This window comes from Colobus angolensis, unplaced genomic scaffold (assembly GCF_000951035.1).
Source record: "Colobus angolensis palliatus isolate OR3802 unplaced genomic scaffold, Cang.pa_1.0 Scaffold303, whole genome shotgun sequence".
In the NCBI taxonomy this organism is placed as follows: Eukaryota; Metazoa; Chordata; class Mammalia; order Primates; family Cercopithecidae; genus Colobus; species Colobus angolensis.
This window is the reverse complement of record NW_012116300.1, coordinates 52805-69672: the sequence shown is the minus strand read 5'-3', so window position 1 is coordinate 69672 and position 16868 is coordinate 52805. Positions and strand designations below refer to the sequence as shown.

At 45.1% G+C, this 16868-nt stretch overlaps 1 protein-coding gene across 1 annotated transcript in view; it reads right to left on the bottom strand.

The window, feature by feature from the left end:
- The window catches only part of CREBBP (CREB binding protein), an 89401-nt gene extending 73286 nt beyond the window's left edge, over window positions 1–16115 (bottom strand). The window contains exons 1-8 of the mRNA XM_011950177.1: window positions 15880–16115; window positions 14474–14587; window positions 5426–5668; window positions 3957–4059; window positions 3486–3632; window positions 1497–1614; window positions 808–979; window positions 410–454 (exon numbers count right to left, since the gene is read on the bottom strand). Coding sequence (XP_011805567.1) covers window positions 410–454; window positions 808–979; window positions 1497–1614; window positions 3486–3632; window positions 3957–4059; window positions 5426–5668; window positions 14474–14587; window positions 15880–16114 — 1177 coding nt within the window. The 5' untranslated portion in view covers window position 16115. The remainder of the gene's footprint in view (window positions 1–409; window positions 455–807; window positions 980–1496; window positions 1615–3485; window positions 3633–3956; window positions 4060–5425; window positions 5669–14473; window positions 14588–15879) is intronic.
- Between the last annotated feature and the right edge of the window lie 753 nt (window positions 16116–16868).

Here is a 16868-nt window from a genome sequence, read left to right as displayed (position 1 = left end):
GGGCATGGTGGCGGGTGCCTGTAGTCCCAGCTGCTGGGGAGGCTGAAGCAGGAGAATGGCGTGAACCCAGGAGGCAGAGCTTGCAGTGATCCAAGATCACGTCACTGCACTCCAGCCTGGGCCACAGAGCGAGACTCCACCTCAAAAAAATAAAAATAAAAATAAACAAAATAAAATAAATAGCTAAATACTGCTTCTTATCTCTTGGAAGATCTTTCCTATAATCTCCAAACTTCATACTATAAACAGATCCATTCTACCTACAGAACTGAATTCTGCTCATCAGCAAAAAGGAATGGAAACAAGAAAGGACTAGAAAGAAATACACAGGGGGAGAGGAAAAAAACAGTGAAAGTTATGGCTGTTGAATGTTAAACTAAAATATGATTCACAGCAAATAGTTCAATACCTTGAGAAACTTGCATGCGATTCACTGGCAGGGACAGAGGTCCATCTATGGTGGCAAAACAAAAACAAAAACAAAACCACCCTAGTTATTTAATATAATCCTTGACTCAGGAATAGGAAATTTCTTATTAGGACTTCAAACTTAAAATGGAAAACAGCCAATAGGTCCAAAGGCACGTGTGTTCCAATGCCAGAGCACCCTGTAAAGGGCCTTCCCGAGAGAGAAACTCAGTGTCCCAACGCGGCCTGAGGCAGGTGGTCAGGGCCAATGCCACATCAACAGCTTCCGCAGTGCACGCATCAGAGATTCTAATTCTCTGTTCTTAGAAATACACCCCAAACATGAAGGAAAACCAAGGAAACAGGCTAAGGGATGGCAGAAGGAAATAAAATGCTTACTTGGAGGTCTCACAGGTTGTGCCTGTGGAATCACAGGGGGCTGAGCCCCCGGGGCTGGTAAGGCTGGCTGGTTCCCCAAGATGCCTTGTTTATGTAAACGTGACCTCCGTTTTTCTTCTAGTTCTTTTTGTATCTTGTAGATTTTCTCTGCTAATAAGTGATAATATTCATCCTAAAAAGCAATAATATTCAATATGAAACAGTTAAAACTGTAAAAAGCAACTGAATGATCTGTGTTGTAGGTTCTAACTAATGAACTTCTTCATTGAGTACACTGGCAAAAGTAAGTATGCAAATACTTGATATACCAGAAGCCCACATTCTTGCTGAATTCCCAATGACTTTATAGGACATATCAAATAGTAGGTACTAAATACATGTTCCATTTCATTCAAATGAACTTTTGAATATTCACTGATGCTAGCAATATTACACCACCACCTACTGTGAAAAATATATCCCATGGACATAATGTAAATTTATATATTCCATGTACTAATGTAACTAACCAAGAGAGTTCTGCAGGAAATTTGTGTCTTATCTGGGAAGTCTCCTTGGCCAGTGGCCCCAAGGTGAGGAGTTTCTCCCAACTACACAGACTCCACAATTTCTAGATAACAAAGCAGACAAATGCAATGCTGTCTACTACAGATGCTGTAGAGGCCAGAGCACGGTAAGCAGCAACCTACCCTGCTGTTGGCAGACTCGTACATGTCCCCTTCCACTTTCTTAGCATAGGCTACCAGGTTTTCCATGCGGCGATCCTTTAGAGCTGCGGGATCAGGTGTTGGGAAGATGGCTTGGACGCTGAAAGGGTAACACATCTATCAGACTACTTTTTTCTCCTTTCTTCTTTTTTTAAAGACATGGGGTTTCGGCCAGGCGTGCTGGCTCATGCTTGTAATCCCAGCCCTTTGGGAGGCTGAGGTGGGAGAATCACCTGAGGTCAGGAGTTTGAGATCAGCCTGGCTAACATGGTGAAATCCTGTCTGTACTAAAAATACAAAAATTAGCTGGGCCTGGTGGTGGGTGCCTGTAATTTCAGCTATTCGGGAGGCTGAGGCAAGAGAATTGCTTGAACCCGGGAGGCAGATGTTGCAGTGAGCTGAGTGCCATTGCACTCCAGCCTGGGCGACAGAGCGAGACTCTGTATCCAAAAAAAAAAAAAAAGACACGGGGTCTCACTCTGTCGCCCAACCTGGAGTACAGTGGCATGATCATAGCTCACTGCACCCTTGAACTCCTGGGCTCAAGTGATCTTCCCACCTCAGCCTCTTAAGTAAGAAGGGAGGTACAGGTGCACACCACCATGCCTGGTTAATTTTTAAATTTTCTGTAGAGACAGAGTTTTGTTATGTTGCCCCAGCTGGCCTGAACTCCTGGGCTCAAGCAATCCTCCTGCCTCAGCCTCCCAAAGCACTGGGATTATAGGTGGGGGCTGCTGCACCTGGCCTGAAGCTACTCCCAATGCTGTCAAATGAGCACTACAAAATCAGGATCATGTATCTCTGGTGGCAATACACTGTGGAAATGCCAAGCCTCTCTTGCCCAGCATATCAATACATGAATGAAGTAACTCCCTGGAGACAATCCTGACCTATCAACTTATCTACACATCAAACACATCGATATTTTGCTATTAACAAGTATGTGCTGGGTCATTTCCAGAATAACACGATTTTTAAATCCCTGATTTTTAAACTACTTACTACTAAAAAAATTTGATCAAAATAGGAATGGAAAAAACTCAGGGAATGTAAGTCTAGTTCATTTAAAATAACTAGCTCAACAAAGTTAGGCTTGGTGTGGTGGCTCATGCCACCCGGCACTTTGGGAGGCCAAGGCAAGAGGATTACTTGAGGCCAGGAGTTTGAGACCAGCCTGGACAACATGGCAAGACTCTGTCTCTCTCTAAGAAAGAAAGGAAAAAAAAAAACAAGGGCCGGGCACAGTGGCTCATAATCCCAGCACTTTGGGAGGCTGAGGTGGGCAGATCACTTGAGGTCAGGAGTTTGAGCCCAGCCTGGCCAACATGGTGAAACCCTGTCTCTACTAAAAATACAAAAACTAGCTAGGGGTGGTAGCATCCACTTGTAATCCCAGCTACTCGGGAGGCTGAGGCAGGAGAATCGCTTGAACCTGGGAGGCAGAGGTTGCAGTGAGCTAAGACTGCACTCTGCACTCCAGTCTAGAGGACAGAGCGAGACTCCGTCTCCCAAAAAAAAAAAAAAAAGGTTAACTTTCTGTTACGTTAACTAACTGTAAGGTGATAATGACATGCCATCTATACTCTAAACTCATCCAATTCTGAGGGGTCTCCACAACTAGAATCTGGAACTACAAAATAAGGTGAGGTTCTTGAGCTAACCCCAGCCACCTCATGCAGCATTAAGGCCAGGCTGCACTGAGGGTCTTTGCCTCCGTGACAGGGGCTGTAAGTCAGTGCCCCTCGGCAGTATACAGCCACCAATGCTCTCTTTGTCACCCCCACTCACCGAGGACATGAAGTGCGGGAATCTCTGGCCTGCCTAGGGCTGCCAGAGTTCTACCAGCAGTGAGAGTGGCTCTCTAAATAAGCACGTGACTTGTATAGGCTCCTAGGGTACTGTCATCTGCTAGCCAATGGGCAACACAGCAACAAAATCAAACATCTATGAAACTGCAAAACTGTTACGTACAGTTTATGCACTAGATGGCTCCGCAGGTCCTGAGTGACATGTTCGTGCCAGCCTTTCCTTACACCAGTGCTGGAAGGAGGAGCTGCTGTTGGTATAGTGCTGAGGGTTCCAATGTTACCAGAGTTGGAGCCATCGTTCATCAGTGGGCTAAGGAGGAAATAAGGACACTTCAACCATCTACTGAAGCAACTCAAACATACTTTGTCTAATAAGGTTCTTCTACCACCACATGTGACTTCTAAAAGTTTACGTCAGGAGAGCCAAGTAATGTATATAAATAAAACTTAAACTATGTTTAATCTATTATCTGCTCTACACTTACAATTAAAGAAAAAAAGGAAAACAGCATTCACCCCTCACCACCCCATTTAAACTATTTTCTCTGCCACACATTTAGAAAGAATCAGTTTTGTGTGGTTCTCAGTCCACGCTCTTGTTGGACTGTCACTCAGAACTGACACAGGGTCTTACTTTGTGGCCCCCAGGGAAGTCGGAAGAGCTGATTCTGAAATCAAGTTTGGGGGCTGCTGATCTGTTGTTATTCCTCCTGCTGGAATGTTCATTGGATTATTTCCTTTAAAGACAGAAAGAAATCAATCAACTCTTAAATTTTAATATATACTTCAAAGTTTTGATGACAGATAACCAACATGTCACCACATAAACAATTGGTGATTATTTAAACAAGTGATTCTGGTCAGTTATAATAAGCACTGAGGCAGGAACTCCGAGTGTCATATTTTCAATAACGGTAATCAACGTGCACAAATAATCAGTAGACACCTCCCCACTCTACTATGTAACCAAAATAAGGTGTGTTTATGGATATTAGCTGGTATCTAAGTGAAAAAGTTATAAATGACCCATATGCAGCCTCTGACTTTCATTCTGCTTCATTAGTATCACTCCTGAGTGACTCAGCTGCACTGACATATACCTCTGTGTCTCCACCTCCAATATCAGAAAATAAACTCATAAAATTAAGCTCACGAAAAAAATACAGAGGTCAATTTGTCACAATCTTCACATTAAAGTAAAGGAAGGCCGAGATTAATAAAGGTTAAGTTTGTCCTAAATCATACAGTCAACAGGAGAGGAGTTAGATTAAGACTTGGGTCTCAGGACTCTAACACAGTCTCCTGGCCAGTATTAGTTAGACATTCATTGGGGCAGTTGTTTTCCAAAAAGCAACAAATAAGATGACTTCAGCTGGGCATATTTTAAGGAGTAATTTTTAACTGTAAAATACTTATTCTATTGGGAAAAGAACAAACTAGCACAACCAGTCAGCCAGTCTTGACTTCACAGACATCACTGCTTAGCTTAAGCCTAAATGTAAAGGGACTGTGTCCACTTAAAGAAAAATATTAAGGAAATCATATGCAGAAATGGCAAAAATCATGGGTATATGTGAACAAATGACCAAAGGTTGGCAAATAATGGGCTGGGGTGACAAAAGAAATGCTGACATGTCCAGCAGCCTGGGAAAAGAGTTTCCAGGGCTCCTGTCATTAACGTGCCGAAGTCCAGGCTGGTCACTTCCAACTGTGGGGTAGACCCTAACCAAGATGTGTGAGGAAGTGGCAAATGCAAGTTCTCCATCAAAGAAATGACAACAGTCAGCACGAGGGGTCCAGTCAGCATCCTGACTTGTGAGATCTGCATTCTGAGCCACATGGCACATTCTTTATGAAAACTGTCCAGAGAGAAGTGGCACAGCAAGCAACAAAAACATTGCTTCATTTGCAAATCCTGCTCTTTTTATAAGCATATAACATTTTCCTTGCATTAGACACTTCAGCTTTTTCCTGGCAGATTTTAATTTCAACCACTGTAGTAAAAAACACAAAACAAACTGAAAACTGTCTTGGGTTCCATCATGCCATTCCCTTTGCTACATTTGGACAAGTAAGAATGAAGTTGAGAGTTCCTTCACCTACCCAGGGGGTTGAGTGTCCTCATCTGCTGGTGGGTTTGAGGCTGTGCTGGTTGCTGGCCAGGAACCTGAGGCTGCAGCTGCGTCTGGGGCTGGTTCATGTAGGGAAGTCCGAGAGCAGCATAGGCTCGCTGCATGGAGCTGGGGTCTATGGGATTTGGGTTACTTAAAGAAGCGGCATTCTGTTGCCCTGTACCAACAGAACCAATTGTGTTTTGAATTCCACTAGCTGGAGACCCCAGGATGGCTATAACGACAAACAGACAGACAAACAAGAAAGGTAAGTAAAAGGGAGAAGCCCACAAATGATTTAAAAACTATTGAGAAGCAAATACATTTCATCAAGATACTACACATGAATATCATAAAGCAGTAAAACAAGGCTAGGGAGAAAGGAACTGTGCTGAAGGATTCATGTATTCTGCCTAGCAGTAAGTGAGGAACAAAAAGTTAAAGAAAAGTCACGTTTCTATCTTAGCATGCAACAGATCATAAAATCTCACAGATAACACCCGAAAAAAATTAGTATGTTTTAAAACCTAGAGACTCCTCAAGAAGTCAGTTCCAGGGAGTGGCAAATGTATGAGGGGGGAACGTCTGATTCTCTGGTGGCCAGCCGACGCCTCCGAGATGAACAGCGGAGCCCTCTCCTGCTGTTGGCCCCAACAACCCTGTCCTTCACTGCTCACCTGCACAGGTACAGAGGGCTTAAGACAAGGAGCAGAGATGATACCTCGTTGGTCGGTTTTGATTAATAAATCTATGATGTGCTCTTCTAAATCACATAATTTCAAGTCCTTGAAACTTACACAAGCAAAGACAGCATGAACACATCCTTCTGACGGGATTCCTATGCAGCAGAGCACCATGCTGAGCTCTCTGGCTATATGAAGCTGTTTAAGAAATACTGAACTTGATTGACTGACTGATTTGTTTGAAATTAAGGTTGGAGTGAGGCTTCGCAATTCCGCATGGGTCTTTTTATCCAGGGCCACCTCAGCACCTCTGATATTCAAGATGTGGCTCTGCCTCACATGGCCAACATGAGATTCTGCTACCCAGGCCCACTGCTGGCTGGCAGGGAAGCTGCCCCATTCAGCTAGCTAACCCCAGGAGACTAAAGGAAAAACTGGTGTCAACATAAGAAGCTCCATCCCAAAGGGCTTCCAAGGTAATGGAGAGACTACTCCAAACTTGCATCAACTTGGGCATTTCAAGGTCAATTCATCTACCCACCTATCTACCCACCTGCTTGCGTGCCCACTCATCTGTCCCAACAACCCAAATGTTGTGTGAAAATTTATCATATGGCAGAAGTTCTGTATCATACTATTTATTCTTATTTTTGAGTTCCTTTCTAACTTCCACAAATTTTACAGTCATGTTAAAAATAGCATCTTATAATGTTGCTACTATAGCACACCATTTTTTGATACATAAAACACGATCACAAAGCCTTTCTTTCAAATTTCAACCATTATGTGTAACAGTAATATTCTCACATTCAACCATCAGTGCACCTACAGTAACCCCAATACTTACCCAGAGCGACCTAATTAAACTAAAATGTGTGAAAAGAAAATTCCTGGTAATTATACATTCCATACTATTAACTTTTCTAATAAGGATACTCAGATCAACTCATTAACACTCATCAGACACAATTACACACACCAAGCACTCATTATCATAAATGAAAAGCAACTCCCAAGGTGCACTTTATGACAAGTGTGTAGCTGAAGTAAGTCATGCACAATACCTTTAAAAGTATTCTAATACTTACTACTCCCCAAAACTTTAAACATGTGTCCACCATACTTCTGAAACCGACATCTTACATTTTTAAGAAGCACTATGGTATAGAAATCAAAGTTACCAGTGATAGGATAGTTTATTTTTCTATGACCTTGCAATGTAAGGAAGAACAGGGCTACACTATATTTAACACACATGGTGATGCACTGTGGAGAGGAACTTAAAAGAAACAAAGTATGCAGTCTTCCATTTTCCAGTGAATGCTTTATTGACTTCTTCCTACAATACTTCCCTTTTATCGACACCTCCCCAAGTGCCACCTTCTTAACTAAAATGCACCACCTTACAGTGAATGCTACTTCTAAGCCCACAGACACTTACGGGGCAGCCAATGCCTCATACCCACACAGGCCTCCCGTGCAAGCTGCTGACATGGTCACTGCATTTTGTGTTAAAATCATTCATTTTCTAAAAGTAAACATTATTATATTTTTATTTTAAAAGAAAATATACCTATGAGAAGCATTTGCAACTCACCATTTCTAAAATTCAGAAGCAAAGGAAATTAATTATGAACAAATAGAGAAGGTCTCTGCCATTTAAGCATGGCTGAATTTGAAGTCCAAATGATGCTATTAGATGAAATGATACAAATACTGAAGGGTAAGGGTGCTCAGGCATTCACTGTGGGGTGATGGCTGACTGAAAGGGGAGTCATTATGTACAAGCCACCATCAACCGTACTGTCACCTCAAGGTGCTCTGCGTGCTTCATGGTGATATTCCCGATCCCTCTCTGAAATCCCACAGTGTCTCCTGTATCGCTGCTTGTCTTTAGACACTGACCCTTCGTGTATTCACTCACTCACACGACAGACTCAGTGAGTACACTCTGCCAGGCTCCCAGATATAGTGTGGGCACAATCTCTGCATTCCCTGAGCCTAGAATCTGTTGGGAGGGACAAAAGATTACCTAATAATCACCTAACGCACCCAAACTGCACCTTGGAACCCTGGGACAGGGAAAATCAGGCTCATCTCACGTTCCCTGTGCATCCCTGAAAGGTGGGATTAACGTGAAACTCGGTTTTACTCTTCACCACCTGCCACATGGGCCACGTAACCTGCTGTGCAGCATCCAGGGGATGTGTGAGGTATAGTGCAGTGGCCAGCACACCGTGGGCCCTCTCAGCACAGTCCATGGAGCGCCTTGGAACTGAACACAAACGCAGGGAGAGCTACAGACAGCACTGCTCCATCTACCTGGCATCCCTAAGAATGAAGTTGCTCTCTACTTATCCTTTCCACATTATTGCCATTTACCTCTTCCAATGTCAAGGCCGTGTGCTCATTTGGCCATTTTTACATCTTTTTTCCTTGCTAGAGCATAAAGCTCTAACTTTTAGGAAGCCACAACACACCTGCAGTGCACTAACACGCCGGCTGGATTCTTCTGGGCCTATCAGGCAACACTCCTGCCCCGGATGTTTCCCTCCTTAAAGCTCCCCAGCGCCCTCAGCCTCACCACCTTCTGATGTAGCCAAGAAGGAGCCTATGGCCTATGAAAAAAAGGCCAAGTTTTGTAGCAGGCTCTTTCTTGGACTCACCTGCCATTCTTCACGCACAAAGAATGTTCCACTAAGACGCCGGGTGCGGCCAGGTGCAGTGGTTCACGCCTGAAATTCCAACACTTTGGATCACTTGAGGTCAGGAGTTCGAGACCAGACTGGCTAATAACATGGTGAAACCCTGTCTCTATTAAAAATACAAAAATTAGCTGGATGTGGTGGTGCGCACCTGTAATCTAAGCTACTGGGGAAGCTGAGGCAGGAGAATTGCTTGAACCTAGGAGGTGGAAGCTGCAGTGAGCTGAGATTGCACCACTACACTCCAGCCTGGGCAAGAGAGACTCTGTCTCAAAAAAAAAAAAAAAGAATGTTCCACTAAGAGGTTCCCTGTACAGGCTATGTCGCCGATGCAAAGCACTCAAGTTACTCAGACAACTTCAGCTCCTAATCATTCATAATAAAACTGAACTCCATTTGGAAATTCAGTTAAAACGGACACGAATTAAATGTCCAAACTTTGTCAGGGTAGGGGGAGATACACCATGAAGCACAGCAGTAGGTGCTATAGCTGATCTGTCAGCAGCACAACAGTGAGCCGAGGGGCCACCCAACGCAGGCCAGAAACACAGTGCTTGTGGAAGGCGAAACTTGTGTATGGGGAGGGCCAGCTGCGGGGCTTGAGTCCGCCTGGTTTCAGTGTACCTGGGGGGTCCTGGAACCAGTTTCCCGAGGATACCAACACACTTAGATTTCTACTAAAAAAGCAATGCTAGAATTTATTCAGGTGGCTCACACCTGTAATCCAATCACTTTGGGAGGCTGAGGTGGGGGAACCACCTGAGGTCAGGAGTTCAAGACCAGCTTGGACAACATGGTGAAAATCCATCTCTACTAAAAATACATAAAGTAGCCAAGAATCATTTGAACTAGGGAGACGGAGGCTGCAGTGAGCTGGGATCGCACCACTGCACTCCAGCCTGGGTGACAGAGTGAGACTTCGTCTCAAAAAAAAAAAAGAGAATTTATCCAGACCTGCAGACATCTCTACAAAGTTGCTGGTGGCACCACCGTACCTTGTGGGCATTGTGTGGGGGCTGGAGACTCAGACTCCCATGGGGCACAGCCACAAGCCCTCAAGCAAAAGGCTTTCTTCAGAAGCCAAGCGACATTGGCACAGCGACATTCTCCTTGCTATCAAGGAGCAAAGTTGTTCAGATGTAACACATCACCCACGACCCTCTGGTACTTAAGTCAGGGTCAATCAAGGCCACTATTCTCTCTAAAACCTTCAGATTCTGCTCCTTGCTGGTCCCCATCCCACCACAGTCTGTCAAAAGAGGTGAAAATCTCTGAAGGGCCCTCAAGTGAACAAAGGGCCTGCTCCATACACTCACTGGGCACCTGATGGGCTATTCGATGAGTGGCAGTTCAAAGGAGGGAGATCTTGACTCCATATAATGAAAGGAGGTTTTTTTTGCTTTTTGTTTTGTTTTTTTGAGATGGAGTCTTGCTCTGTCGCCTAGGCTGCAGTGCACTGGTGCGATCTTGGCTCACTGCAACCTCTGCCTCCCGGTTTCATCAAATGATTCTCCTGCCTCAGCCTCCCGCCTCACGATACCGAGTAGCTGGGACTACAGGTGAATGCCGCCACATCCAGCTGATTATTTGTATTTTAGTAGAGACGGGGTTTCACTGTGTTGCTCAGGCTGGTCTTGAACCTGAACTCAGGCAATCCGCCTGCCTCAGTCTCCCAAAGTGCAAGGATTACAGGTGTGAGCCACTGAGCCCGGCTGAAAGGAGGTGTTTTAAACAATCTGAGGCCCCTACAGATGCAACATGTTGCCAGGTGAAGCAGTGGGTGCTACACTCATGGAGATGTCTGGCAGCAGCTGGGGCCATGGCTGACACAGCCGGGGCAGTGCATGCATTAGGATGGCTCTGGGACCAACCCTGTGCACTTGCTTCGACAGCCCCTGGGGCACTCTGGGTTGGAAAACCCGTGGTCTCTCCCAGAGAATGACTCAAACCCTCTCACCAGCACTGGCCCAGACACCTGGTCTTTCAACGCATCCCGAGCAGTCCATCTTGGAATGTGCACACCAATCACCCAGGAATTTTGTAAAAACGTAGGTTTTAATATAAGAGGTCTGAAATAGGGCCCCAATTTCTTTACTGCTTACAAGCAACCTGGCAGTGCCTCTATAGCTTGCCTGAGGCCTACACTTTGAGCAGCCAGAACTTCACAAATGAGGCAACATGAGCCCCAAGAAGGGAACCTGGTCACGGGTCCCACAGCCCAGTCCTCTATGCCACTCTGTGCACTGAATTTACTGGAGGTCAGATGCCAGGACTGACATAAGATACATATCTTGGAAAGTCCTAATAATTCAACAAAAACTGAATAATGCTATAAGGGATGGTTAATTCGAGATCAGTGATTATAGAATCTTTAAAAAACAATTCAAAGAAAAATTAAATGAGGCTAGGCGCAATGGCTCATGCCTGTAATCCCAGGACTTTTGGGAGGCCGAGGTGGGAAGATCACTTGAGCTCAGGAGTTCGAGACAAGCCTGGGCAACATGGTGAAACCCCACCTCTACAAAAAATACAAAAATTAGCCAGGTGTGGTGGCAGATGCCTGCAGTCCCAGGTACTCAGGAGGCTGAAGTGGAATGACTGCTTGAGCCCAAGAGGTTGAGGCTGCCATGAGACGTGGCTACACCACTACAAGCCAGTCTGGGTGACAGAGCAAGACTCTGTCTCAAAACAAACCAACCAACCAAACAAAACTCAACATAGGCCAAAAAGGTAATCAATGGTCTGGGCTTCATTTCAAAGAACCTCAGATTAGCTCCACAGGTGATTTTGGAAGGTTCTCTCAGTAGAGACATTAATCACAGAAGTTAGAGACTGCAGCATGTGCTGACCAAGGAAGTGTGCATCAGTTTAGACCAGCGCTGACCTGTGGGAAACACTGCCTAAAAAGCAGAGTCCTGGGCCCCTAAGGCGATCTCCATAGGGCGAGCACAGGTGGGTCTTGGCAGAGTCCCTGAGGCTTCCAGGAGCTCACCGCAGTCCACCTTTCGGTTCACCTTGTTTGCACAGGAACCCCAGTCCAGTCAAATGCATGTCCTCACAAGCTGTGCACTGTGCACTGTCCCCACTGTCTGAAATGTTCTTCCTTCGTTATTTTGTTTGCACTGGGCTCCACCAAGTCTCACCTTTCTCTATAAAGTAGTCAGGTGCACTCCAATTCTCCTCAAAAAGAATGTCGATTGCACTGACTTGTCTCTACCTCAGTCCTTTGAGGGAGGCCACCCTTACATTATTTTTTACATCTATATTGTCTTCAAAACCCAACCTTAAGCCGAAGTAGGGTCAGATTCACATTTTCCTCTCTGGGTTCTTAACTCAAGAGTTCACACACCATAAGCATAATTTGCTTTGGGAGAAGAGAAAAAAACAACAAAATGTACAGAAAGGATACTGCTGAAACCCCGTCAATCATACTTTTGTAAAAAACTACCAAAACCCTGCAAGCAAGTTAATCTAAATCTTCCTTGTGACTTTATAAAATCATCCTGGTAATATCTTACATTATGACTAGTAGAAAACCTGTGGTTTACCACTTGAGAGAGCAGGCACACAATCAATTTTCACAACACTCCGGCAGTTATAAGGATGGTTAAAAAAAAAAAAAACCACACACACCTCTTTTTTCTTTTAAAACAAAAACCACATAAGCGTTTCTTAAAAAGAGAAATCACAAAAGTTTACAACTGTCATGGTAGTATGTACTAAAAACAAAAGATCCCCAAAAAGCCACACCCTCAGATTAAAAGTTAAGAATAAAATTCTAGCTCATTATTCATGGAATATTGTATAACTACAAACTTGACAACGAATATTTTGGCACTTAAAGACCCTATTCCTGAAATGTGCCCTAAAACACAAGAAATTTAGCCATCACAATATACTAAAGAAAAAAGTTTTACAGTAACGTGGGAGGAAAAACAGACTCGGAATGGAACAACTGTCCCAAATATCTGGTTCTAGAAGACCCAGGATTCCAGAATGTCACTTTATATAAGAGATGTCCAGGGAAATTGTTTATTAATTCAAATTTTAGTCAATCAAAGAATAATTTAATTGACTTTTAGGTAAGTGGCTTTTTTTTTGGAGACGGAGTTTTGCCCTTGTTGCCCAGGCTGGAGTGCACTGGCGAGATCTCGGCTCACCACAACCTCTGCCTCCCAGGTTCAAGGGATTCTCCTGCCTCAGCCTCCCAAGTAGCTGGAATTACAGGCATGCGCCACCATGCCTGGCTAATTTTGTGTTTTTAGTAGAGACTAGTCTCGAACTCCCGACCTCAGGTGATCTGCCCGCCTCGCACCTTGGTCAGGAAACTGGTTTTTAAAGGAAACTCGTTGTGGTTCTTCTGTAGGGAGGCACATAACAGGCCCCATTACCCTGGCGTTTCTCTTCTCTGTGACAGGGACACCCTGCTTTAAATGAAGCAGGGTCAGCGTCAGCTCACTGCCTATTCCCTTGTCGCCAGAGGGAGGTGGGTTGGACTCAGTAAAAGGAAAACCACGGGGGCTGTCACTGGCACGCCACTCCACAGTACTCTTAGGAACAAAGCACTTTTTCTGTCTTTACCTGGGCCACTCAGAAACAACCAGAAAGAAAAGCAGCACATATTCTCTAGGCAGCTGCGGGGTCTTGAGGAAGGATGATCAAGAAGAATGAGAGGAATGAACACAGAAAACACAAAACAGGGGAGGGTGGCAAGATGGCACAGACGAGATGGAGGAAGATGAGGAAGACTGTGCTGTGCTGGAAGGGTCGCTAGGGGAGCACCTCCAGCCAGAGGGGACAGGAGATTGAAGGGCACTTCCTAGCTGTCCAAAACTGAAGGACACACCCAAAGACCACGGTTTTACCTCTAAAATGACAGGAAGAGGGTTGAAAAACGGGAGGGAGGTTCATCCTTCTTACTGCCTGAAGCCTACAAATGGTAGGGAGCCCCAGAGCCCCAGGCAGGCCTCCCAACAAGCAGGGACTGCTGCATAACCAGTCTTGCCAAGGGCTACAGACAACCTAGACAATGGCAAAACTACCGGGATGACCAGGATGCTGCAGCCCTAGGCAGAGGCTCTCACTGCCAAGCAGAGTGAATGGTTAGTTATACAAAGAGGTCTGGGGACCACAGATCCACGCAGAGGGAAACCTTCAAAAATGTTCGTGTGGGATTTTATACTGACCCAGCCTGACTGACGGAGCCTTCAAAATTTACTTCAGGATAAGGGCTTTCCAGTTCCAAAAGAAGTGCCCCCTCTCTCCCCCTCCCCAAGACGTCACCGCCATTATAGCGACATGGAATTTAAATTCTCACAGATGGAGTAACTGTCAGGAAATACCATGTCTTCATGTTGGCTCAGTGAACAAAGTGACTCTGTCGTTCCATGCTGCTTCAAGTGCGTGTATGCAGGGGGCAGGGAGAGGGAGGGGCAGTGAGTGAGTCAGGGTCCAACATTATCACAGCAGTTCCTGACACAGAGAGCTTGCCTGCCCTCTGAGCTTGGCTGCACCTTGGGCCACTGTCCGCCCTACCTCACCCTGCACTCCGTGGCTCATAACCCCTGCCCACTCCCTACCTACTCTCTGAATTTTCTTTAGAAACAACTTCTATTCTCATCTCCAAGCTTCTCTGCCCCCGTGCTCACTTACTTTGTTGGTTTCGCTTGTCACTGGCATTTTTCAAAGGGAGGCAAACAGGACAGTCATGTCGTGTGCAGTTCTTCCAATGAGAGATGATTTGTCGTGAAGATGCACAATGGGCAACTATGACCAGAAAAACAACGAGATGTTATTTTTCTATCCAAATCGTCACACTTTCAATTATACCTAAATTATAATGCCAGATTCCATAAGAAAATGGTAACAAGTGTAACCATAACACAGTATAGGCAGTCCTCAACTTACAAACAGGCTGTTTTCCAAAAAGTTTGTAAGTTGACTGTTGAGAAATCCAAACAAAACTTCCCCTAGAAGCAATGTTATGAAGGATGGGTGATTAAGGGCAGCCCACAAAACAAAACAAACACTATTCAACCTGGAATACCAAACAACTGCAATGAAAGGTAGAACAAATAATAGTTCTGTGATGTAACTATTTAAAATAAAAATGTTCAATTACGTTTCAAGATGAAACCACCTAAATACTACAGTGAAGAAATACAGATAGAGAAGCACATGAGAAGCCTGCAGAGATTCTGAAAGGGACTGTGGGCACCTGGTGAACAAGTACTCGAGAGGGTAACTGACCCTGGTTATTCCGGCTTCAGCTTCTAAAGGTCTAACCTTACCCTTCTCTGCTTCTCTGTTACGACGGGGTTACTCTGGGGACTCACAAATGTCACAACAGGAGACAGGGAGACCAGAGGGAGATTCCCCCAAGGTTTATGAGCATGAGAAGAGAAGGAAAGAGAATAAAGATTAAAGGAAAGTATAGCTGTTAATAGGAAACACTTCCTTCGGTAGAAATGAGGTGTCTGCAGTAAAAGGGGAGACAGAGGGCACGTGAAGTGCCTAGTTCACCACCTCCCCTGGGATGATACAGTGCCTAGTTCCCCCATGTCATTGCCAGTCACCCAGGACAACTTCACTGCCATCTGGACTTGCCTCAAGACACAGGACAGAGGAGCAAGGCCGCAGGCCACCAAGACAGATGCTGGGGTGCAGGAAGGGCGTGTGCCTGCACGTGCGTGTGCTATATTCACTGCCCAAAAGAAAACCACGATCTAGACATTCACAACAAAGACAGTGCTCAAGAAGTGACCAACATCTTCCGTGACACAGGAAGGAGGAAAAGAACAAATACGGGGCACAGCTTCAAGCAGCAGAAGTTCACAGAGTATCAGAAAACCAAATCGCCTTTCTCTTCGGCAGATAAGACCTCCTGGAGCACCTGACTGTTATTGTGTGGGGAACGTGAGCGCAACATGTTTTGCCACACCAAATGGAAGGTAGCACTCAGGCTGCCAGAGCCTTATGAACCAGAGAGCTGCTGTAAGAACAATAAAGAAAAATTCTTCCTGACCTTCGCCACTAGGAGTTCCAAAAACAGCACTTACCTTGGCAGGCTTTCCCAGCCTGACAATGCGTCATGTGATTCAAAACGTTTTTCATGGTTCGACAATGTGGGAGCGAGCAGGCCCGAACCTCTCCGTTTGCTTGCTCTCGTCTCTGACACTTATGAGCATGAAGCAGTAGAACCAGCTGCTGCTGTATCAGTTTGCGTTTTTCAGGATCTGCAGTGGGGCCCGTTGCAATTGCTTGTGTGGGTACAATTCCCACTGATGTTTGCATCTGAGACTAAAATAAAGCAAAATAATAAAAATACTTTAACCTCTCAGAGTTCCAACTCATATTCATTAATTATTTCTCAAACAAAAGCAAAAGTTGATGGATAATACCGACCACAGACAGAAGAAGGCTGGTGTAGTTCTCTAATCCACTGACGACTTTAAGAAGATTCAGAACCACAGAAATCAACCCAACTCAGCAGCAAGACTGATTCAAGTTCACTTGTATACAATTATCATCCAAGCAAGACAATGGCTGGCTCTTCACTGCAGCAACCAAAACCCAACTCACTCTACAATGTACACAACTACAGGAAAAGCTGTGTATTATATCAGCTGGACCATATGAAACTGCTGTTTCTGTATGTCCCAAATGGCCAAAGACTAGCAATTTCATAGGGTTCAACATAATTAAAAAGATTGCCAAGGTCCGGCCAGTGCGGTGGCTCACGCCTGTAAGCCCAGCACTTTGGGAGGCCGAGACGAGTGGATCACGAGGTCAGGAGATCGAGACCATCCTGGCTAACACGGTGAAACCCCGTCTCTACTAAAAAATAGAAAAAATTAGCCAGGCGCGGTGGCAGGCGCCTGTAGTCTCAGCTACTCCGGAGGCTGAGGCAGAAGAATGGTGTGAACCTGGGAGGCGGAGCTTGCAGTGAGCTGAGATCGCACAACTGCACTCCAGCCTGGGCGACAGAGACTCCGTTTCAAAAAAAAAAAAAAAAAAGATTGCCAAGGCCTGACCAATTGCAATGTCT